Consider the following 26,537-nt stretch of genomic DNA (forward strand, 5'->3'; position numbering starts at 1 on the left):
GAAATTATTGAGAAAATCTTTGTTTTTTTTCTAATGATGCTAAGATTGGAAAAAGGGCTTTCACTATGCACTAAGCATACTAAATAAGGGAGACAACTCTTGAAGGCTTAGAAGGCAGCTCATAAAGGTCAAGAGTTATCTCCCTTGTCTGAGCAGACGGCTTCCTGTGTTGACATGGCAGAATTTACAGCGAGAGAGAAAAGAAAGCTCATTCTAGATGATTTTGAAAGGGGTGAGGCTGATGCTAAAGTGTTAGCTTGTAGACATGGTATTCCTCTGTCTACAGTATACAGAACTTTGAAGAATATTCAAACAGGAACCGGGATAGAGCACAAAGCAGGGGCAGGTCGGCCTAGGAAATTCAGTGTTGTGGATCGCCGAAGACTTGGGCAGATTGTGAGTAGGGGCAAATTGAAAAGTGTTGAGAACATCAGAAATGAAATGATTAGCAGAGGAAGTCCTCAGGTATGCAATGAAACAGTTAGGCAGGAATTACAGAGACTTAATTGGGTGAAAAAAACGTGGAATTCCCTCGCCGTTGATGAAAGATGCACAAAAGGAAAAACGTTTAAACTGGTGTCAGGCTCATGAAAATCAAGATTGGGATAATGTTTTCTTTTCGGATGAAAGTTCTGTTTGGCTTTTCCCTAATTGTGTGAAAATTTGGACCAAAGATACTGTCAAACCTATCTACCAGCGACCAAAACATAGCCCGAAGTTTCACATGTGGGGTGGCATATCGGCTCGCGTAGTGACGCCATTGTGTGTTTTCACGGGAAACTTGACAAAAGAAAGATACGTTGACATTCTAAATGGTCACCTTCTTCCGACAGCACAAACATTGTATGAAGATGATTGTATTTTCCAGCATGATAATGACCCAAAACACACTTCGCGCTACACAAAACAGTGGTTGTCGGGCGAAAATGTTCAAGTTTTAGACTGGCCCAGTTACAGCCCAGACCTAAACCCAATTGAGAATGTGTGGGGAGTCATGAAGGACAGAATAAACCAAAAGGGACTGAGAAATATTGAAGATATGAAGGCCGAGGTGGTCCAATATTGGGATACCCTGTCACACGATTACCTACAAACTTTGATGGGTAGTGTGCCTAGACGTATTCAGGCATGCATTGCTGAGCGAGGAGGTCTAACAAAGTACTAAAACAAGACTGAGGCTGTAAAAGAATGATGTTTTAACATGTTTATGTAAGTAAAACGCCAGAAGTTAATAAACGTAATGAGTTACATGAGGCAACATGATTCTCAATAATTTCTGGGAATACTATATATCCTCAGTGAAGTACATGTGTGTCATTCCACAAACTTTTAATGTTTGCCTCAGTCTGCCCCTGCATAAGGGTCATGCCAAAAGTAAAATGGACCCCTTCAGCTACAGAGGAATATCATTAATGTCGATTCTTTGTATACTATATCAAAGACTGCTCCTTAACAAATTAAAAATGGACAGCTGAAAATAAGTTTCCCAAAAACTTCCACTTTAGAAAAGACTTCAGTGTTGAGACAGCAGCTCTCACACTTGTAGAAAGTACTGCATACTATAGCGAAAAAGATTCACCAGTCTTCTGTGTCTTTCCTTGATAATGAGAAAGCATTTGACTGTGTTTGGATTAACAGTCCATTCTACAAATTCATAGACTTGGAGTTACTAGAAAACTCTGGTAGATAGTATGCCTATCCTATAGTTCAACGCATTCATGCTTCAAGTCCAATCTATTTCACTTTAGATAAGGACCCACTTGCACGAAGCGAAATTAGCGCTACGACTATCTTAAGCCTATATTGGAGAATGGGAGTTACAATCGTTGTAGCACTAAGATCTCTTTGTGAAAGTGAGCTAAGGTGTGGGTGAAGGCCTTGTTGTGTCTGATTGCCAATTTTCACTCTACATACAAGATCTACTGCATAACTCCCTTGGAGGAAATGCCCAGGAATACTACTAGGTGATGACACAGCTTTGCTCACCAATAATCCAAAAGATCTCCAAAGAATGTTGAAGATGACTGAACAACATGTAAATACCTGGCAGCTAAAATTCAATGCTCATTAAAGCACTGCTCTAACCTCACTATTAAATGGTCTGTAGTATATACAGGCAAAAGAATCTGTGACAGCCTTGAAACAGACATTTTTGCTAAAACATGGCTGGAAGAAACTGATGTATTCCTGTCATTCCTCCTTGTAGGTATATCTGACCACTGTAAAGATGTATTAGACTGTAACATGTGGTCAGAACTGGTGGTACTCATTAGTTCCTCAGTGGGCAGTTGGGACAGCATACTCCAGCAACGTTAATAAATAACTACTGTCCTTTCACAATTAAATACTACAGCATAACATAATAACAAATAGTCAAAAACCTTAATATACTGTTGTTTATCACATAAATGTAATCTTCATTTTATGGAGGAAATAAAGATTATCAATCTATCAACTCTAGACTAAGATCTACAACACAAGACAGAGATCAAAAACATGCCAGAGGCCTACAACACAAGACATGAAATTTCAACAAAAGACATGGACCTGCAAACAAAAGACATGGGCCAACAACACAAGACATGGGCCTACAATAAAATACACGGACCTACAACACAAGACAGTGTCCTAAAACACAAAACATACATCTACAACACTAGAGAGATCTACAACATATGACACAAAACTACAAAACTGGAGATCTACAACACAAAACATAGACCTATAACACAAGACAGAGACCTACAACACCAGGAGTGGACATAATGGATTCTAACAATGCAGGATAGAGAGCTATAATAATGCACAACATGAAGTGAATTATGTCAAGAAAGAGAAAGTAGTCTGAACTGAGGTTCATATCTTCCTTTTCTCCTTAGGGGTATATAGCCTTACTTGAAGTACATCTTCTCTGCATCATCCAGTCTGTTTAGACGACGGTAACAAAGTGCAATGTTGGTCATCAAATTTCCCAATTCATGGTATGTGCTTCCAAAGTGAATCTTCTCCAGGCCCTGATCAAATCACAGGAAAATCCTGTTAACCGAAGGTGCTTAGGCATGCTAAAACTTTAAGATCAAAACAAAAGGCTCACTCAAGTAAGATGCAGATCAAATTCCAAGGCTTGGGGTTTGAACAATTCTTTCAGAGGGGCAAACTTAAATAACTAACTCCATTTTGTGTAAGTCCAACAGTTCAGCAGTTGGTCAGACTCGGCCTTTCTCAAATGTTGGCTGTCCCATGTTAGTTTTGCATTGCTAATATTTATGTATTAGTAGATATGTCTGTACATATTGTTATATATGAATTAGATGCATCAAGGTAATGCATTGATAAGAATATTCATTGGATAACTTACAAACTAAAAATTGCAAGTTAGTGTCAGTCATAAGCTAATCATTCACATAGCCAATCCGAATTTTGGGACCCCAAAAATAACAATCTGTAGAAATGGATACCGTTCAGCTTTTCAAAAGGCTTAACTTTTGTCAAGCTAATTCTGTTAGTAAGAAACTAACACTGTATCGCCTTTTGTGAATGAACAAGAGAAATGATGTTTGTTAGTGAAGACCTCAAATATTCAGTTAAACATCATTAGCAAGGTTATTTACCTTTTCAGTTCTTTTTTTAGGCATTGTATTATGTGCAGGGCTTACTATATGTAATTGTCTTCTAAACACTCTGAAATAGCATTCAGCTGTTTTCTGTGAACTACCAATGACTCAGTCAAAACATACCCAATAATATATTGAAATGAACTTGGATGCATTGCTTGGAAAAATATATATTAACTGAAACTATTGTTTCACAAAGAGAAAATTATTCTAGCATTGTGTCATTTTAAATGCAGATCGCACACAAGTATATTTATATGTCTAGAATCTGATATTCTAACTGCTTTGAAGCTGATACAATTTCTCCTTTAATTAATTAATGCCATTAATTACTGACTGGATCTATAATCTACATCTACAACTATAACTCACTGCTTTAAATAACATATAATTACATCTAAGAAGTGTACCTAAAGTCAGTTATTAAAACTGTACTGAACTTTGGGTAATACAGTCATGCTGTGTGGCATGGCACTTTGTTAAGGCAGTAATGTTTCGGTCTGGTATATATTTAGACCAGATAATGTTTTGAGTTTAATTGCAGCTACTGTTCCATTTCTGAAATATTTAATTATGTGTATAATTCACAGATACTGGTTGGTGTAATTAATCTATCTGACATTTCAATGGTAATATTAAATATTATTTGCTTCGGGTATTCAACTGCCATTTTTGTACATGGATTGTATAGATGACAAGATTGTCATAAAACAGGATGAAATATGGCTTGACTGTCAGATGTTAGAACTTACCTTCATGCATTCTTCAAATATTTGAATGGCCTCCTCATGCTTCCCTTGTGTCATGGTTAATTGTCCCAAGTTTTGCTTGCAGGTTAAGATACTGCTTTCTCTGTTCCACTTTCTGTATAATTCCTCAGATTTATTGTAAGCTTCAATGGCCTATAATTAAACGAGACAGTGAGTGAGTGAATCTGGTTTAACGCGGCTTTTAGCAATATTCCTGTAATATAACGTCGAGGGACACCAGAAATGAGCTTCACACATTGTACACACATGGGGAATCACACCTGGATCTTTGGTGAGATGAGCAGACACTTAAACCATTAGGCTAACCAACTGCCCCTTAAATCAAACAGAAAATATGACAATTTACAACACAAATAATGATTGGACTTTACATATTCGTGTTAAAAATAAATGTCCTTAATTCAATTTATGTGACTAGACATTTATGGGAGGGGAGGAGAGCCTGAGTAAAGAAAATGACAGCAAACGATGGTGACAATTTACGGGAAAAATATTTAGAGACTGTAATTTATAAGGCATTTGTGTGCTAGGGTAGTTATTTCAAGAAATAATACTGCATGTATTTTAGAGTAATGGGGATACAGTAAATATATATTTCAAAGTACATGTACATATGAATGTATTATTTTATACTTAACTTGCCTCTTACTAGACTCTTGCTCTAACAATTGCCATCCCATAAAATAATATTATTCCAATTATATATAAAAAATACATAATTCTAAATTACATATTTTGTTCAAATCTGGCAGTAAATTAGCTATAAATCATGTCACCATCAACCACCATTTTTGTCAGCAGGTGGAAGATCTCAGCTGCGTGTGTGCGTCAGTTGCAACTTATTTTGTGATCCAAAGGAAATGTTGTTAGATATCCTGTTGTGTTTCTCTGTGGGATACATCCTCTTTTTCGGAGAAAAAGGAACAAATCTTATGATTCAAAGGTTTTGATAATGTTTACAGAGAAAGAAGTCTGGTTTGCCTTATATTGATTCTGGTGTTAAGAGAAGGGCACAGACTTCAGACAATTGCCGTCACACATGTTTTAAATTATGAAAGTAATGGATAAGCACTCTTGGTCTGTGGTTATAGGTCAGTGACTTGAAATCAACAAGTGTAAATGATTGAGGGTGAGTATAGCAGTTGGATATATGTTAATGAGACAAAATGAAAATGTCTTTAATGAGATGATATCATGATATGTCTAGAAACTGTATTTTGTGCCATTCCTGTTTGTGGCAAACCCATGGTAAGTGGACAGTTTTCAGAAAAGTTGTATCTCTCTCTCTCTCGCTCTCTCTCTCTCACACACACGCGCGCGAGCATGCCCACAAATAATTAATTAAGTAATGCAACTTGCCACTTTGGTTAAATGAACTTTTTATAGCAGTAGAGAATGTGATGTAACATCATGATGTCCTACCTTTTCTGTCATCCCTTGTAACAAGTACGCCATACCAATGCCACTGTAAGAAGATGCTTGAAGCACTTCATAGGTCTCCAGGTCATTGTTTTCATCCAGCATTCTGTGTCGCAAACATACAAATGGCATTTTTCATAAAAAAATTCAGCTATATAGATATAGAAACCTTACAGTAATACACATTTATCAGGTAATCAGTAATGATTACCCCATGACCTTTAAAGAGTGTCACAGCTCAAGAGGATTTGAAGTCATCATCACAAAATGTCAACAAAACAACCACCTTAATTGAAGTAACACTGAACAAACTAAAGCAATTAGTAACCATCACCTTTGACAGTAGTCCTTAACACTGCTGTGCAGCTGTACACCTTCTTCATAACGACCGACGTCCACCATGAGATTGGCTAAGGAGAGCTGTGTGTCCATGGTCTCTTCAATGTTTTCATCATGTGACATGCCTTTTTTCCCCTTAACATTCTCCTGAAACAACAAGGGTACATCACATCACAGGAGCCCTGTATATCCTTAAAGTAGAGAACATATGTCCAGTTAAAAGGGTAGAAATCTGCAATGCCTACAGTCTATGTCTTTCTTCATGCACTGTGACACAACTTCATGACATGCCCTTATTGTAAATTATCAATTACTCATACTCAACAGGGGATACGTTCAAGTGTTTGAATGTCATTTAGAAGTGTAAATACATAAGAATGAAGATTTTATGGATATCAACTTCTTTATGAGAGAACACAACGTTTCGGAGTTAATGCTTACTCCTTCATCAGGTGATTGAGAAAGGGATACAGAGGTGTATTTATAGGTACAGGCAAAACAATAACAAAGTAACAAGTGGAATGAGTTAACGAAAGCTAGTATAAGTGCTTGTTTATACTAGCTTTCGTTAACTCATTCCACTTGTTACTTTGTTATTGTTTTGCCTGTACCTATAAATACACCTCTGTATCCCTTTCTCAATCACCTGATGAAGGAGTAAGCATTAACTCCGAAACGTTGTGTTCTCTCATAAAGAAGTTGATATCCATAAAATCTTCATTCTTAGGGGATACGTTGGTGAAAAATCAAAATTCACTTGACACCTGTCCCATACAAATTCTCATCAGAAACTCTTATAAGTGTCTCTCAATCCACAAAAAAACTACAAGCTGTAGCCAAATATGGACATATGTTGAAAGGCTTATGACAAGCTATGCATGGTTACCACTGACCAGTATGTTGAGGCGGCGCCGAATGACAATTTCCCTCCCCTTTACACATGCTGCCAGGCTGAGGAAATTGGATAAATCTGTTAAAACTTCCAGCAACTGAAGCATAACAAAAGTATAGTAAACTAAATATCACTGACGCCAAAAAAAAAAAAGAGTTCTTACACTGTACCTAAACTCATTGTCTCTGCAATCAACATAGTCTGTCAGAGCACAGTTTTTATGCGCATGCATTTCTACAAGCAAGTCAATGTGAAATAACCACTATCCATAATTAATGGTATCACTATACAGTCACACTGTAATACAGAAACACTGACCAGAAGACCTGGGGGTTCCTTGTTCTCCACAAGGTTTGGTATCAGCAGATATCTGTCGACAATGTACTGGTCCATGCTGGCCATATACATGGAAGTCACAGTATTGAAGGAGATCTTTGTAGCCTTCCACAGCTCCAGGAGGTCATACTCTCTATCCCTGAGACACGACCAAATACTGACACATGACAACCACAAATGTATGACAAAAACATTGGATGACACAATCACTGAAGCATTTCACAGTCACAAGCATGATACAATGGATGGACAACAGTCATTCTATCATGAAAAATACTTTGACACAACACAAAATTAAATCTGGAAAGCTTGACACAATGACATCAAAATCAAAGACAGCAGAATATGTCAAAGTCATGATACAATCAGTTACTGACAAATTATGGGCATTAATAACGATCTTGTTCAGAATTATTTTCAAGATTAACCTACTTGAGGAGACTAAAGCATTAACAAGTGCAAAGTCACACTTTGACAAGTAGGTGGCCCCATGTTCATTCAGTCTTGTGGGTAATTGTGAAGGTGCAAAGGTTGTTATAATGAGCAACACTTTTATAACCAGTGCGGCAATCAAACTACCGGTATTCTTGAATAATTTGAATGACAAAATAAAGTTCCAGGTCACTGTATTCATATCTGAGTCCCTTTTGAATGTCACAGGCAAATGTGCCTTTTGATCAAACAGTATATGTCTGTAAATGTGTAAGTTTAACACCACACAGAGCATATTATTCTAACTACATGCCTAGACCAGACATCTCCAAAGAGAATCAATTATTTTCTGCAGCCTTTACAGTTGACATTTCCAATGGACAAAACAGGGCTCTCATGCTGTCTTGTTCACCGATGGATAATCCATACTATTTCCTAGGTAACTGAAAGACTAGTTAAAAGCAAATCCTACTCAATGTCAGACCAGAGCCTCATTTGCCAACTACTGGTACTGAGTCAAGAAAGCTATGGTCACTTCATCAGCATCCCTAGCAATTATCTAACAAAATGGCACCTAACCATACCTGTACAATCTCCTAAATATACACAAATCAGACAATGCCATGGCCAGTCCATCCCAGTCCTCAATGTCTTTGTGTAACCATGGCAACTCATATGTAGTACGCCTCGTGTCTTTGGTCATCATGCCTTTGATGTTGTGAAAATTCTGACACAAGGCAAAAGTACACACTTGAATATGACATTAATCAAAGTTGCATTCCTTTGGCATGCCAGAAACCAATGACCAATGACCAACTAACATAGAAAGACATAATTACCACGTTAATGAATGATACCTTCCCTTCAGATGATGTCCCCCAGGTGCACAATTGCCAAAGAGCAAATTGAGCTGCATTCCACTGTACTTTTATTTATGTATATTTACATGATTTCCATCCATATCAGTTCAAATATTCTCCATGTTCAGTTAACTGCCTTCCATCAACTAAATTAAATGAAGTTATTACCTTCTCTTTCCAATTTTTAAAAACGCTGATGACATGCATCAATAAAGCACACAAATCACATAATAGCCATCTCACTGGTAGTGACAGAAAACTGTGATGTAATATTCAGTCAAAGTTTGAAGCAGGATCAGCAGATCTTGTCAAGAAGATTTAATTGGCTCACCTAAATTGTTTGGTGATTATTGCAAGACAGAGTTGTTCCACCTAAAGGTTACTGTGTGTTCAGATTCATGGTTAAGACATTTCCTGTCCATTAAATCAATACGATAGACAATAACTGGACAATGAGCAAAACTGTCATTAAACAGACTAACAATACATACACTGAAATCAGGAGTCCCATCTGTGAGAATATTTTATGGCAATGTCTAATTTCAGAGGATGCAAAATTTGCTGGAAAACAGGAGACAAGCCTAGGCTTGGAAATCCTATCAAATATGACATACATTGTTCAAATATATAGTGAAATTGTGCATGCACATCAAGAGAGAAAGTATGCAAAGATCAAAACTTATACCTTTCGTTTGGCATCAAAATAGTCAATGATTGGTTTTGTTGCAGTAATCCTGAAATGAAACAAAAGCAACTCTGAAGGTGTTTAGAATACCATCATGCATCAATGGGTTAATCAGGCATGAATGAAGAAAACAAAAAGCAAAGTTTCTATCTGAACATGGTGCCATGTGCTGCCTCATTGTTTCAGCTATTAAATTACAGTTGATCCAACACAAAAAAAACATGGTGCGCAAACATTAATCTTGGAACTTTTTATCTTATTCTTCCAAGATTTAGAGTCCACAAAATTTGTAAACCTCAGATGATTTAAAACTTACCTGTCTTCCTCGCTCTTAATGTATCTTGAGCTGACAGCATCTTTCAATTCTTCATAGGCAAAACTGAAACCCAAATAAGCAAAATTCCATGAACAATTGAAAAGATGTTTACATATACACGTTCTGAGCAATGACATCTTTTGACATCTTTTAACATCCCCTGATACAATAACTTTGTCCAGCATTGTTGATCCAGTGATCTATCACACAATGACTTACCCCAGCATGATGCACCTCTGAACCCTGGATATAACGACCTACTGAATCACCTTGATATCACAATGAACTGAGTTATCTGCCCCTGCACATCAGGTACAAACACCTACCCCAGCACTCCAGACCTGTCCACAATGTAGGTTTCCATGGCAAAATAAAGTGGGGACCAGATATGGCTGGGGATGTGCAGGATCTCCATCAACTCATTCTCGGACATACCCTCATGTGACACCATCAGCGTCATCATCACCTGTGCACACCATCACAGTATGTCACCATGTGGGCAGTATAACATGCAGTTATATAATGCATAAATAAGGTCACCCACTTCTGATGATGTTGTTGCAGCTTACTGCTTGATGAATGGGGATGAGTAAAAACACATTTTGAAGATTGATTCTTGGAAGATAATAATTTGGTCCAGATCTGGAAGGTGAAGCATCACATGACACATATGAGCTATAGAGATTAAGTTAGCACGAGGAAAACCCAGACCTGGTGGCCTTGTCACAGTAATTATCTACTTTTCCATATATCACTCACCTTTTGAACCAGGTTGCCCTCATAGTCTTTGACATTGTAATCTTTTTCAAGACGAGACAGATATTCGTTGAACAGCTCACCAACTCTGATAGGACACAGAACAGACTCGAAGTTCATATCGGAAGGCCATTACATTTTAAAGCAGCGATTGTGAATACATTCCTGTTTTGCCAATGAATTTTCACATAACAGTTGAAAACAAATAAGCTAGGATTGTTGCCTCTTGGATTTGCTGAGGGTGGGTCATATAACCTTTCAACTCTAACACGTGGGTAACATGGTTTGACTTGGGTAACAGTATTTTTAAGCGTAGCACAGTCACTGAAACAGCCTATTCTTAGTTGCCAAAGCAAACTTACTGCAAGTTTACCTGCCAGTTCTCATGTAAAACCACAGAAAGTTACAGGAACAATCACTCAGAACTCTATCAGTCATGGCCAAATCAGAACTGCTGATGGTGCATAAGACAAATGCCATATCCATTTTCAGTACCTAGGTTTTGCCAAGTTTGGTTTCAGGATACCCAAACCAAACGAACATGCTATATTTATGTCATACATTCAGTTTTACAAGAAATTTATTAACATCAGTGATACTGAACCTGTGCATAAAATGAACCAGATATACCGGGTAACTAAAAATAGTGTCTAACTGATCATAAAATGTATTGTTTGGAATTACACAGTCGGATGCAACGTTGAGTTGGTGTGACTGTTACTGCTGACAACCACTAAATTTTCCATGTTTGATGCTGCAGGCTACAACTTTGTCACAATAACATGAAATGGAAAATAATTGTGAAAGTATTCAACACTGGTATAATTCTACTACTTTTTGAATACCCTTCTTGAGAAATCAGTGATGTAACTAACCCATTACATTTGATGAGGGAGTCAATCTTCTGATCCAGCTGTCGGAAGTAGCCAAACACAGACAGCTCCTGAAACAAGAAACTAACATGCCAATAACACACCTAGTGTACAGTTACACTTCATTTAACCTACATATTATCATAGTCAATATCCATTTTTACAGAAATATACTCAAAGGCAAAAGTGATTGTGTTGTGTTCACCTATTTACTGCATTCAGTGAAATGTTATAATGAGATGACAAATGTTTCCAGGGATGGTAATGATGAACACTCTATAAGAATAGCACAGCTGGCATGTGCAAATGACCCACAACACAACCTTCTCCTCTCATGTGCACCTTATTGCAAGTGTTGTCACCTCCACTGGGGACATCAGTATTGATGTTCTGGTTCAGAATTGGTTGTCAAGCTGGGTATCTTGCACAGATGCTGTAGACGAGTAAAAATAAAACTGTCCTTGCACATACACCTCCCCTATCATGTACGTTAAGGGCAGAAAGCATGGTATGGACGGCAAGTGGGCTGGAACTTGCATCATAGGTGTGATCTGAATCCATCAACTTTGATGTTTGGCCTTTATTAGCCACTACAAGGAAAGTTTTTCAGTAAGTGCCAACAAGTCTGTATGGACATTGAATACACAAGCAACATCATGCTGCAGGATACTGAATCATACCATTCTGTCATTTTCCCAGAGGTGTGTCAAATCAAAGTTGTTCCAGAAAAATGAATGGTGCTGTTTTTCTGATGTCTGCTCTTCTTATGACAGAATTGAAAGGCATTCTGGGCCTGTTCCTCAAGGCAATTGTAGTGCTACGATAGTCGTAACTCCCATACTGTAACACTGACTCACGACTATCGTACTGCTACAATCGCCTTGAGGAATGGGGCCCTGGACAAGTAAAGCGAACATTGACGACAATTTCTCTTGAATATGACACACTTCATGCAACTTTTATGCATTTTTTATAACAACCGCTTTGTTAAGTTTCATCAATCAATTTTACACACTCTTTTTCTGTTTAAAATTTAATGTCATAATTTTGCTTCTGAGTATGATTCCTTTGTACCGCTATTAATCAGTTCTCTTGGATGACCTTGTAAAATGTACTTTTGTTTCTGTATGCACATTACACTAACATTTTTTGGTCCCAATCACGATTTCTTCAATGCTATCTTAAAGACTGAACTTGATGATATCACAAGGTATTCCTTCATATCTGAATCCCCTGTTAAAGTATAAAGCAGACTGAACAGACTTTATGGATGTAGTGACTTACAGAAATGGCAATCTTAAGGAACAAGGCATTCTGGCTATGTTCTGCTGACACAACTCGGTCCAACTGAGCTGCAGACAACTCCTTGCCACTTCTTTCCAAGGTTTTCTGAAAGTGAGTGAATAAGTTGGATTTAAGTCAGCTATGAAGAGTACGTCAGTTCTACCATGTCATGTCACTGCTATTGTAGAAAAAAGTCTAAAGTATGCAAGTGTTGGACATTTACCACTTTGGAAAACCTCTACAGCATGCAGATATTGCTGACAAACCTGTAAATATAATCATAGGAGATCTGCCATCCACACTCATGATTACTGGTTTCTGTCACACTTTGAAGACACAATGAACAACAGCACTTTACACTACTGACCCACCTATAAGCCATCTGAGGTGGTGAAGGGGAAACTACAGAAATATATGGACAATGAAACATACTAACCACATAAAACAGTAATTGAGACTAAACCGTCTCCCACTTGAAATGAAACACAAATTAAATGATGCCATTGACAAATTATTTTGTACGAAATGCCCCCACATTCTTCAAATATCTTGCATGCACATAAAGTTAGAAATGAGAAAGAAATCTTTTGTTATTTACTGGACAGCTGTGCAAGCATGTTTCTGTTTGACCATATGAAACATATGACAGACCGAATTAGGATAAAGCATCTTTCAAAGATCTGGTAATGCAATATCAAATTGTGCTGACCTCACATATCATTTTCCTGTCATGTTCACTCAGAGGATCTATCTGCATTTTCTTGTATGCTGCTGATTCCAGCACCTCCAGCGAGTTAGTCTCAGTGTCTTTGATAGATACAACCACTTTCACTCTCTTAGAAGAAATCAGTGGGAGCCAGTACAGAGGCTGTAATCACAGACATAAAACACTGTTAAAGCAAATACATACTCAAATACTATACAGTTACATTGTTCTTAGACTACAGTTTAGTCTGTGCAGATACATAAGTTTGCTAGAAACAAGCAACATTTTGACAGAAAAAGAGCCCCAGTGAGATGGAAAATCCTGACATTCTTCATTTAGAAAAGGGTATGGTAAGGGCTGGAAGGAAGCACAGGGACTGTGAGACTAATATCAACACCTGCATTTATCAATAGATTGATGTCAATTCACTAGTGCTGGTATTTTCCTAAGTGATAAAGAACAGACTATGAGCAAGATTTCTGGTATGAATTATGTAATTTCTGTAGCGAAAAAGCTTCCTTGCGGCAAATACAGGGTACTACTTGTATTCTTATTGTGAGAAATATTTCAAATGTCATTCTATCTTACAGTGATATCACATCAAAATAACATCACACTATGAAGATTACTGATGTCAATGGACAGTATGGTGTTCTATCACAGTGATCATGATGAAACCATTTTCTGAAGGGAAACTATAGAAGATTAAGAAATAACAAAAATGTACATTTTGTACAAAACTTGTCTGGCAATTAATGAATAACACCAGTGTATGCAACAGTGTCTGCCCAGCAGCCCCATGCTTGCTAGTTACATGGCAAGCTTACAAATTTATTTTATAGCCAGCCCTGTGGGCCAATACTTTTTTATTTGACTATATCATTGACTACAGGAAATATTTTGAAAGTAATTTTACACTTGTGCTACTCAGATGACGTCCTTTTAATTCATGATCAGTCACTTCCACAGATCAGCCTACCCATTTATTTAACACTAAATGCGATAAGTCAAGAGAATGCTTTCAGCCAATGAACAATGTTCTTTTCCAATAGCATACAATCATACATCTTCAAATATTTCCATGAGCAAGAGCACCTGAAGAGGTGGTGAATGATCATTATTTTAACACCTTATCTCACTTCACTGTTTTTGATACAGGGCTGGTTACATGTCAACATGGCCGGTAACATTTTTCATTTACTTATTTGTCAACATCACTTATAGCACATTTATAATTCTCAATTAATGATCATCAATGAAACACCAATTGCAACTGTTAATGAAGCTGTTCTATAAAAACATGACAAGAAGGATTAAAGAACCTTTAATCTAAAGCTAAAGATGAATCGGGGGATTTTGTCTGGTATATATGTTAAGGGTGGGGTGGAGGGGTGGTGCAGAAAGGAATAATGTCTGTTTTTGTTTTTGTTTTTGTTTTGTTTGTGGTTTGTGAGAGTGTGTGTCTGTGGATCTTATCAAGAGCAAATTCTACTACATAAGCATTATAAGTTATAGGTGCACATCTGAAAGTGTACCTTCTGGGCCTTGGCTGACAGTTTAACTTTGTCCAATCCATCAATAATGATGAGAACACTCCGTGTCTGTGATGATGCCTGCTCCAGTGTCTGCTGCAACAGATGCATCATCTCTTGTACAGTATTCCCTCCAGACTTCTCTGTCCCAGAGCTGCTCTCTTCTCCCGACAGACAGAATGCCACTTCATCCCTCAGATGCTTCAATATCTCTAAGGGTGCTGCAACAGTCCATGTACATTATGGGAGTTAATGACACTTTATTTAGTCACCCTTGTTTATTCTCTAATCTCTGAAGTCTAGCCTGTGTGCAGAGTAATTAGTCCACTTGATGAAACAGTGTCACTGACATAGATTGGGAAAAGTATAGCTGACTTTTTTTTTCTGTGAAACCTGTCTGTCACTGCTAAACAAAAATTGTCAAAATCAAACAATGTAATGAAGGTCAAGGTTGTAGTTCAAGGTGAAGTTAAATGTCAACAAAAATCAAAACATGAAAAAACAACCTCTCTTGACATCTTGCTTAAGATATCATTTAAGAAAATCTATAAGAAAATCCAGTCGACTGCTCTTGAGATAATCTTGACAATCCTACCATGCTGAAATCTTGTGAAGGTCACTAAATTATGTGAAGGTCACTAAAATTGACTGCGTCCTGTGCCTAATCTATATGAAGCTTAGTGTCCACTAGGAAGAAAATGTATTGAATGGTTTTTGAGACATCTTGCTGACAACGGGTAAAACATTAAAGTCTCCACAGAACTTTGAAATGGAGGTCGAGGTCACCTACCTTGATTGGGACCTTTCCTATACTATGACAATCCTAGGTACCAATTATGAAAAGAATGTAGTCAACTGTCCTTAAGATATTCTAGTTTGTACATACAGTTGGAGCGTAATACTATATCGTCTGCTTTGTGCTAAATGTGCAGTGGGGTAGTGGGGTGTAAAAAACAAAAGCTTTTGCATGATAAAATACAAACACATCAAAACTGATATCATGGTGTGACAGTACATATTTTTATTGTTTTACATTAATGCAAATGCTGTCAATTATTAATATTTCATGGCCTACAAATCCAGTGAATCTATTCTAACACTGAGACAGTGGTTGATTGGGAACTAGCCCAGAAACCAATGGTCAGACATGCATAGAGATAGAACGCAAGAGACCTGTTGTCACCAAACTCCCCACAATGAGACAACCACTGATTGCTAGGGTCTAGTCTAACTTTGATACCCATGAAACTGAAGTTCCCAAGAACCTACTCTAACCCTGACTCACCATCACTGTCAGGTGCACAGCCAATGAAGTGGTAGGCAACAATCAATCCTTTTTCCTCCTCTCTCAGCTTAGGTATCCAGCAGCTCAGGAGGGCTGACTTGCCACTCCCAGCTGGACCACAAACCATCACCCGTGGGTTGTCATCTGCATACATTAAGTAGACCCATCAATTGGTTACTCTCCCATATATGACACCTAGTGTCAGAGACAGACACTATCCCCACAGATTATTATCTGCATACAACAAGCAGATGCATTTAACAGTTACACTCCTAGCAATGACACACAATGTGAAGCAGACACTATCATCTATACACCGCATGCACATTCTTAGGTCTGTTTCTAGAATCTGTCCTTTACATGCATCAAGAACATGGATCCTACACCAAGCATCTCCTGGTCCACCGGCAATAACAGGCACAAGCATCATTCATAGTACCAGTCCATCATCATTGCAAAACAGCTATCAAAAAGTAGTGAGCCTAACTACATTTTCAAGTCTCAATTTTATTTTGAAGGGATCATCAGAAAAGCCATATCCAAAGTTTCACATATGTGGGTGATGTGGTTCATGAGAGATTAGTCATTACAACACGTTTAAAATTTGGTGTAATATTTGTAACACAGCTGCAGAAAATGATATCTCAAGATGAAGGGGGAAGTCACTTTAACAATTGTAGTTTCAAATTGCTTTTTCATGCACTTTAATATCTCAGTCATGGGGTTCATGGGGCTGGAATATAGCAAACAGATTAGCTTGAGGTTGACAGATATTATGTAGAAAAATAAAATATGAAAACAGCTGCATTTGTATCACTGTACGTGCTCATGGTACACAAGCATCATTTATAGTGCTACTACTGGACTGTCCTCATGGTACACAAGCTTCATTCATAGTGCTAGTACCAGACTGTCCTCATGGAACACAAGCTTCATTCATAGTGCAACTACCCGACTGTCCTCATGGTACAAAAGCATCATTTATAGTGCTACTACCAGACTGTCTTCACGGTACAAAAGCATCATTTATAGTGCTACTACCAGACTGTCTTCATGGGACACAAGCATCATTCATAGTGCTACTACCGGACTGTTCTCTTTACACTCAACAAATTCATGCAATGTATGCCAAGCATCTCATGGTCAACATGCAAGACAGGAAGCATCAGCATCATGCAAAGTGCTATTCCTTGAGTCATACTTATTTACACAACAAAATGAAACAACAGCAATGAGAATAAAACACTGGCATTAGTTTGTTATTCACTTCATAAGAAAACTTTCACTTTGTTTTGTTACAATCATGAGCGGTTGGGTCATTAGTTTGAGTGTTCTACTGAGTCTTACCTGCATTTATCACATTTTGCTTGAGATACTTGAAGTACTTATCACCACCCACATACAGACTTGACCTAGTGGCAGCAAAGGCATCATGATGTGCCTTGGCCTTCTCTCGGGGAGACTGAGAGCTGGATGTGTCCACCAGCAGCACGTTGTTCAGATGTTCCCATACACCAGCAAACATGAATTCTGCAGCCTGTAATGTAGGGAGGGCCAGTGAGTAAGTGGGAACTACCATATGTACATATCCCTGTGATAACTGCCATTGTGAATGAATACAACTTCCTCGAAGATCTTTCAACATTAATAAATGAAGAGGTAATAACATTGATTGCCTATATTTTTATTCTGAGTCTGTACTCACCTCTGCAGGGGTACTGTATTTCATCTGAACTCCAAGAGTCTGAAATTATGAATTATTATTATAAGTTATATAACAAAGTTATTACCAATGAAGATCCAGGTTAGAATTAATCTTCACCAACCCATTCTATTGTAAATGGAGACTAATGAGATCACCTTTGCTGCCTTTGGTGACACATATAATCATATTCCAATTGTGTAGATCACAGGACTGTCTGGTCCAGACTCTAAACTGGAATATTGCAGGAGTGCGGCATTAAACAAGAAACAATTAAAAGCAATCTAAACTATGAATAGTAGTAGCAGCAGCAGCAGCTACTGCAGCAGCAGTAGTAACACTAGCATAATATGAGATCTTAAGAATGATATATTCTCAGGTGAGAAAAATCATCACTAAAATACCTACATATGTGAAAGCTGTGAGTAACAGAAAACAAATACCCACTCAACATTCATGATACCCATTCCAGAAAAATACAATAGATACATGAGCTAAATCGTATGTGCAGCTCTGGATAATTCTGTAACTGAAAATCTTGCTGATCCCGAAGTTAACTAATGGGGACATTGATTCTACTTTAAGTATTATATTTGTATGTCATATAAATTATATATCCATGATCTATGTTACAACTTTCTTAGTAAAGGCAAGATTGGCTTGGTCCCAGTTGGCAATCCAAGATATAACACTTGTTACCATACACATGACCTCTTTCTAACAGGCATTTTGTGTTCATAACCCGTGGTTGTGCATGGTTGCACTTGTCTGAGAGGTACAAGAGTGGTTGGACTTTTGTGGAAACATTAGTGGCTTATAAACACATTGACTGCCATTTCACAAGTATACTCGGAATATCAGTTCTGGCCAGTTTGTTTCTTAGCTATATCAGTGGTATTTCAAAAGAAGTTTCACATGTTAGCAAATAGGCCAAAGAAGCATTTGTCTCTTGGCAGTAACAAAGAATGCCAGGAGACGTTTGTTTCTTGAGCCTATTTTGCAAATTTGGCCATAATTGATTCTACAAGTGTACTCGTGATGGCAGTCAGTGTGTTAATTGGTAAGATGCTTTACTTTGTGTGTTTGCAGTTGTGTGGTTCTGAAAAAGTGGGTTCCAATCCTAAATGGGAGTCAGCAAAAAAAGGGTCTTCAATCAGTGTTTTACTGTGAAAATTTCTTCTCAAATATACAACATATCACATTTGACCACTTTCAAAAAGAAACATTCATACAGTGTTCGAAATGAACTTTTTTAGCTTGTAACATGTACTTGCGTCCTGGTCTCCTGACCCTCTCTCCACTCACCCACCACCTGTTCACTTGTGGTTTATAGGACTGAATTCTCTAAAAGTCTGCTGGTCTGCAAGTTTGATTTTCAGGTAGCAATATAGGATTTAAAATAGCAAATTTGCTACCTCAAAGCGTCAATTTCGATTTATAAATCTACAATTTCCAAACTTACAAATGTTTTCTGCAGCTTTGCACAAAGTAATTACTTGCAGGAACATCAGTACATAACCTTCACCCTGGGGGCAACACACCTTGTCCCTTGTTGCTTCAACTCTTTGTTTCAGATCATCCATGAGTTGAACAGATTCTGAACTCTCAGCTGAGAACTTGAAAACTTGTTTTTTGTCTCCATTTGTCTCCCCCTCTGCTCTTTTCATGTCATCATAGCCCTGTAACAAATAACCCAATATACAGAAGAAGTCCTCATTATTCTCTCAACACAAAAGTAGAATATCTTCAGATGATCTCTCCACTGCTCCAGAAACACAATTACCTACACTTTCTTAAGACATCATCATACATTTTGGGAAATGAAAATAACAGACTCTACAGAGTATGTCACTGCTTTAGAAACACAAATAACCCACTCTAGTAAAGAGAGAGTGAGTAAACTTTCATGCCACTTTTAGCAATATCACTGCAGGAACACAAGAAATGGGCTTCAGCTTTAACATGTAGTACCCATGGGGGAAACTGACCTCAGGTCTTTTTTGTGATAAGCAAATGCTTTCCCACTAGGCTACCCCAAACACTACAAAGGTAGTTATCATGACTCAAACATTCACAGTACCTCCTTTGGGTTAGGTGTAAGTAAGTCACTTTGCTAAGCCATTTTCTTTGTGTTGCATATACTCAGACCATGTGTAAATCTTGTTTGTAGTGAATGTAAGTGGTGGTGTAAGTTTCCAGTAGGTGGAATATAAAAAGTATTTCTTTTCAGATCTGTGTGCCACCTACCTTATCCCTGAAGCAAATGATGGCAGGCATTGTGCCTGGGCTGTTGAGGTGCCCATGGAGGAACTCCATCTCTGTCACACTCTTTCCCCTGTGATGCTCCAGCCAGGGGTAACGCTGGATTGCATTGTCAATGTTCTTTTGAAGTGCTTCATCACTCTTGCCAAACCACCCATACCGCTTATGAAATAAAACAAGTATCACAATTATTCAATGGTAGTTTCTCTGTCTGTATGGTACAGACGTCTCTAGTTTAGGTACATCATATCACATTAAACACTTCTAAACACTTCTGTGTTCTTCTGTCCAGTTCACCTTGTGGGCCTCCTAACAAACATAAACCATACACCCATACAGAGGCAAGGAGGCATTTTCTTTAAAACTTCATGTGGTTTGGTTCAGAGACAATGATGATCAATCGTTGCCAGGTGATCAGTCTGTCTATCTGCTGCTTCAATTCTATAAAGAAAACCCAGCATCTTGAATTAGCATCTGCAACAAGTTGAAAGCTTGTTTTCCATAAAACATGTGATCTGTGTTCTCTGTATGGCCAGTTTATAACAGAGCACAGGTTGAACAGATTTTATTAACATATAATCTTTGTAACACCAAACTACTTCCTTGTTCAAGAAACAAACACAAACATCAAAAAGATGGTTGACGATTCCCAAATTGGTGTACAGATCTGACCAAGGAGATTTAGCCCTTAATGACTGATGATAAAATTGTGTAAGTCCTGCAAAAGTATAGTTTATATGCCTTTTTCTTCTGAGCAACTTTAGCTAAAAAAAACCACATTCTCTCTCCATTCCTCTAATGTTCTACAACATGGCTTCATTACACCACGTGACATTGACAGTCCAAGGAAGGATCTTCACATCTGATCTGAGAGAATAGTCTGAAAGTAGAATGCTTAATGAAGGTGTGGTTTCACATTCAAGACCCTGCTGAAAAAGAAACAAGTAAATCTCTGAAGATTTTAAAGGGGCACTGATGTGGATCAATTCCTGTGTAATTTCCAATAAACTTTTGTTATTGTTTTTCTCTCATGAGTACCTGGATGATATCCCAGAATTCGTGACTGGTTCCTGACCTCTGTTGCGCAGTCCGTATGCGCAATTGATAGTTTAATTATAGACAGATCAACTTAGGTGAAGTCATTTTTACTTCATTACAAATGTATTATGATAACAAATGAAACACTTTCAGGCCCCCCTAAGTAATTGAAGGAATTACAGCAAATTTGAAGGAATTGCACCTCAAATGTAAACATACGCAGCCCACTCGCGAAACAATTGCAGCGATATCGGTAGTTTAACGGTAATAACAGAAACCCATCGGCCCTATCGGAAGCAATGTCGGTAATACTGGAAACACGCTCGGCCATCTCCGGAGATTTTTCGGTCGCGAGCGGAAACTCACGCAGCAAAACATGGCGTCGTTGGAAGAAGCACTCGTCTCGGTGAGTTTTGTTTTTAGTTCCTACTATTACATTTTTATACTTATCCATCTTTGACCACCCGTGTTGAATGCGGTTAGGTATGAAGTGTTGTCGGGGCAATAGCTTATGTTTTTAGGAAAAGATTGTCACTGCAGAAGAGTGTCACAAGTCATGCCCCTGGAGATTGTTTACATCTGAACATCGAAGTCGTGCCGATGATTACGAACATCATGAACGTGCGCCATGAAGAAGTTTATGAGCCATAATTTTTCTTGCTATGAAGTGCAATTGACAAATTTAAACACATTTTACAAAAAAATGATGTTATATCTAGCGCACGTTCGCAATCATCGGCACGACTCCGATGTTCAGATGTAAACAATCTCCAGGGGCATGACTTGTGACACTCTCTTAGAGTGACTATCTTTTCCTAAAAACATAAGCTATTGCCCCGACAACACCTCATACCTAAACCCATTCAAGGCGGGTGGTCAAAGATGGATAAGTATAAAAATGTAATAGTAGGAACTAAAAACAAAACTCACCGAGACGGGTTCTTCTTCCAACGATGCCATGTTTTGCTGCGTGAGTTTCCGCTCGCGACCGAAAAATCTCCGGAGATGGCCGAGCGTGTTTCCAGTATTACCGACATTGCTTCCGATAGGGCCGATGGGTTTCTGTTATTACCGTTAAACTACCGATATCGCTGCAATTGTTTCGCGAGTGGGCTGCGTATGTTTACATTTGAGGTGCAATTCCTTCAAATTTGCTGTAATTCCTTCAATTACTTAGGGGGACCTGACTTTGAAGGTTAATCACCTGCCAGTGGTAGAAATGGTAAAAAACTATTAGGACAGAAAAATAATTAAGCCAATGTATGTCTCTATATTTTGTCTCATAACCCTAATTAGTTTATTGTCATATTTGTATGATTTTGAACATTAATCGTGTTAATAAAAGAACCCATGATCTGCTTGTACTTATAGAACATTTCTAACATGACTGTAACATTTAAACATTGTATAGACTGTGGATCCCATTTCACACACATATGCGATCTTGTGTGTGTTTTCTGTCATACAGATTCTGCTGAATGCTACAACAAATAAATTAAAACAAAATGCAAACAATGAATGTAAAACAGACTAATTTTATAGCAACAATGGCAGGCTACTACCTTGTTCAGGAATGTATCCTTCAATATCCACATAAAAGAATGATATTCCATTCATCTGCAGGTGGTAAATAATCCTGCTCTGTGTCGTGTTTCTTACAACAGTCTAATTTGCTAAAAAGTAACACATCGTTTCAGGTCTTTCACATTGGTCAAAACCTGATACACCTCTCACTGGTCACCCAAGATAGCACACCTGGCAACTAATTGTATGATGTCCGCCATTCTAAGTAATTTAGTTAAGCAATAATGAGCAATCAATCAATCAAGGCAATGGTGGTTAATTCTTTGAAGGGAGGATGTTGTTTTTACACTCGTACTTTACGACAGGATGTAGTCAGTATAGATTAGTACATCAACACACACTGCCTTTTGACAAATCGCTGTAGAAGATAAAAGCAATTAATCAATCAGTGTGTTATCGGTTAATCCTTTGATCGATGTTTGTTTAAGTAACTCAGCTGATAAACCCTCTTGCATCACTTACATGCACATATTACATAACATTCAATACATTTGCCACTACAGGCCTTAATTTATAATGTTAGGTATTTACTCCAGACAGAAGAAATGCCAAAAAGGAACATTTGTTGAGTAACCTGAGTGGTGTTACTACTAATTATACCTGTTATAAATTCAATAACTGAGAATGATGACAAATTACATGTGTAGGTTTACACCATCAAAAGTGAGTTACAGCAAGGAAGATGTAATCTCTGTGTCGCATGCAGCCTGAAAAAACACTTAAGAGCCAAACCTGTTTTGAGGATACCAACGGAACTTTGTTAAATAAGAAATACATACAGCCATTTGCTGTGTACTTGGGTAAATAGGTGTAATCAGTTTTTTAACTAAAGAAAATTTTCAGATTTCTCTACCAATGGCAAAGTCTTTGTTTTTAGTTTACGAATTCAAATAAATCAACCGTGTGTTTTAATATCATAGATAATAAACCAGGGTAGCTACCATAGCTACCAAAATTTACGTATGATATTTGCTATCACAGCTGGGCCAACAGTCAAAACTATCTAACTATAAAGCTTTCCATTCTTTTGGACTGAAACAAATGGCTTGCTACGTGCCTGTAGACATGATATTTTCACATGACGTGATTAAATACTAGTATCGAGGTAAAAAACACAGAAATAGGATCAAATGGATCAGTCACTATACCATCCAAGCATCCGAAAAAAACTACACTGCTGGGATATTTTGTTACTTTGTTATTTTGTTGTTTTTAAATCATGGCATATGATGATCATCTGGCCTCAAGACTGTTTAGCAGAAATTCTGCTAATATGGACCGGAGCCCAGTCACTTTTCCCGTCACGGTCGAGGGAGAAGGCACTGACAAATTTGCAGTTTGGTTCCGTAATTAGACCGTTGGCGAGAAACATTATTTGCTTCGCATCAGTGCCCCTTTAACCATACTAAAATAGTTGGGTGATTCCTTCTTGGACATTGCAGCCTTCTTCATCACTTTGGATAAGGGTGCAATTGTGTGTTCTTGGGGAAGACAGCACTAAGCCAGTGGAAAAGGTTGAAAACATGGACATTTCACCAAACAACAAAATTCTATTAGGACTCATTACAGCACACTATAGGTAACTTCTGGTCAAACCCCAGACAAATTCAGACATGGGGAAACTTTTTTATTAGCCTTCAAATGGAGCTTATCAAGTACAGATATATATTAGGAATTTGACCATTTTTGTTCAAACAAATGAATACAGTATGCACTTTGTGATAAACCACTGATAACAGTTACCTTCCTAATTGGTAACAATAAGTGTATAGTTAATTCAGAGATGTCAAAATACCAGTGTGACCTTGACCCAACTTTCAAGGTCACACCAGACAGAATACTGTTGTGATTACACGAGTTGAGGAAATGGCCTTGGGGTTCAGCTTTTATGGTATATTGACATAAATTGCTGATGTAATTTTGTTTATGTTAAACATGAGATAAAACAAGGTCACATGTATCACGCTATATCATATCATCTTAACAAGTATTCTAATCAGAGAAGGTCACTCACATTTCAAGGTCATACGTATCATCTAATATCATACCATCTTGATGAGAATTATCATCACTAACAGATCCATTGTCACATGCACCTTCACATTTGCAATGGATACTGCCGGAAAGCCCCTTTTCCACACATCTGCATGACCAACAGAGTTTATTCAGGGATCAACCTTCATCAATAGATATGCAGGGGCAGGGGCCCATACTGTGATAACAGGAATAACATGTTCATTGACACATTTGAATCCATGATATCATGCTAATTTTCCCTTCCCCCACCACTCACCCCGAGAAGATGCTTCTTGAACACCTGGCTATCCCTTTCACTGCACTAATCCCTCGTAACAAACAATGAAGTGTTTCAATATTTTTATGATAGTTTGTTTAACAACTTTTTCATTTATAGGATAAAAATTCTGCAAAAATCTCACACAGTTGGTATGATGTTTTAATTATGATCAGCATTTCATTGACTATTTTATGTTTAATAGTTTTCAAGTTAGATTGCAATTCATCGGTCCACTTTTGATTCAAACACACTTCATGCCCCTTCTTGAACTATAACATCTTTACAAGCAAACATCCTTTCCCATCCCCATCTGTACTGACAGCAAACATCCCTCCATGATTCTTCCTGAACTAACACATCTCAATAAACAAATATCCCTTCCCGCCCCATCTGAACTGACACATCTTTACAAGCAAGCACCCCTTCATGCCCCTCCCTGAACTGACACATCTTTACAAGCAAGCACCCCTTCATGCCCCTCCCTGAACTGACACATCTTTACAAGCAAGCACCCCTTCATGCCCCTCCCTGAACTGACACATTTTTACAGCAACTATTTGAATTAACATCTTTACAAGCTAACATCCCTTCATGACCATTCCTCAAATGACGGATCTTTATAAGCAAACATCCACCCCCACAAATGATTCTTCCTGAACTAACATATCTCTTCATTTCAGTTTAATAATCAAGATAATTTGAAGGGGTGTGTTCCTCTAATTTTGTACATAGTAATATCTAAAAATTATGCTTAATAATTATGGGAAAGTGGTTGTAGGTCATTGTTTTCATACTTGAGATGCAAAATGCAAGGATGTTTGGATGGGGGTTGTCTGCTTACTTTGTACACAATGTGCATGCTTCTCCAGGTAGGTGTTCTGCATAACCCTCAGCTTGAAATGTATTATATTAAGAGTATTTCATGGGGGGTAGGTTAACATTAAGACTTTTTATTTGAAAAGAAAACAAACAAAAAAGCCATAAGTCTAGATTCTTAGGCATAGAATTAATAAAGAACAAATATGAGAAAGTGTTCTGCCCATATCCTCCATTAAATTGCATTCTAGTCAAATCAATCACCTGAATATATATTCCCCATCTGATGACAATGAGTTATAACGTTTCTTTAAAGGTCACATGCAACACAAAACACATCTCTGCAGATTCTGATTCCTTTTCGTATGGACTTACAGTAGCAAATTATCAGAAATGCAAATTCAACTTAAAAAGCTGAAAAAAATGCCATAAAAAAATACCCTGCGAAAACGGAGTTCAAAAGATTCACTAATTCCCAAGCAAGAGGACAAAGTGGTTTCAACAACTGTGCTGTGCTGCGCCTATAGCGCATGTGCAGTGATTATGTTCATGAGGCTTGATGTGACTCATACAATCTTGGGTCTGCAGTAATATACTGAACATCATTGAAAACGCACCACCCCTAAAATTGTGGATTTCTAAGAGCAGAAGTGAGCAATCTATGTAAATTTTACATATTTGTGTAGACCAATGTTTGATAAAGAAAAGAAGCAAAAAACAATCAAGCAAAACAGTGAAGAT

The 26,537-nt window shown here is 37.8% G+C and overlaps 1 protein-coding gene across 1 annotated transcript in view; it reads right to left on the reverse strand.

The window, feature by feature from the left end:
* Window positions 1–26,537, reverse strand: part of LOC137294859 (TPR repeat-containing protein DDB_G0287407-like) — a 40,370-nt gene that overhangs the window by 10,524 nt on the left and 3,309 nt on the right. Inside the window, exons 2-21 of the mRNA XM_067825996.1 lie at window positions 20,048–20,224; window positions 19,342–19,479; window positions 17,804–17,842; window positions 17,446–17,635; window positions 16,099–16,242; window positions 14,817–15,034; window positions 13,285–13,443; window positions 12,576–12,680; window positions 11,295–11,362; window positions 10,423–10,507; window positions 9,990–10,129; window positions 9,664–9,726; window positions 9,348–9,396; window positions 8,387–8,529; window positions 7,353–7,509; window positions 7,036–7,131; window positions 6,138–6,289; window positions 5,807–5,909; window positions 4,367–4,516; window positions 2,896–3,014 (exon numbers count right to left, since the gene is read on the reverse strand). Of these exons, the coding sequence (XP_067682097.1) occupies window positions 2,896–3,014; window positions 4,367–4,516; window positions 5,807–5,909; window positions 6,138–6,289; window positions 7,036–7,131; window positions 7,353–7,509; window positions 8,387–8,529; window positions 9,348–9,396; window positions 9,664–9,726; window positions 9,990–10,129; window positions 10,423–10,507; window positions 11,295–11,362; window positions 12,576–12,680; window positions 13,285–13,443; window positions 14,817–15,034; window positions 16,099–16,242; window positions 17,446–17,635; window positions 17,804–17,842; window positions 19,342–19,479; window positions 20,048–20,224 (2,495 nt within the window). The remainder of the gene's footprint in view (window positions 1–2,895; window positions 3,015–4,366; window positions 4,517–5,806; window positions 5,910–6,137; window positions 6,290–7,035; window positions 7,132–7,352; window positions 7,510–8,386; window positions 8,530–9,347; window positions 9,397–9,663; window positions 9,727–9,989; window positions 10,130–10,422; window positions 10,508–11,294; window positions 11,363–12,575; window positions 12,681–13,284; window positions 13,444–14,816; window positions 15,035–16,098; window positions 16,243–17,445; window positions 17,636–17,803; window positions 17,843–19,341; window positions 19,480–20,047; window positions 20,225–26,537) is intronic.

Source organism: Haliotis asinina, chromosome 8 (assembly GCF_037392515.1).
Source record: "Haliotis asinina isolate JCU_RB_2024 chromosome 8, JCU_Hal_asi_v2, whole genome shotgun sequence".
Lineage (NCBI taxonomy): Eukaryota > Metazoa > Mollusca > Gastropoda > Lepetellida > Haliotidae > Haliotis > Haliotis asinina.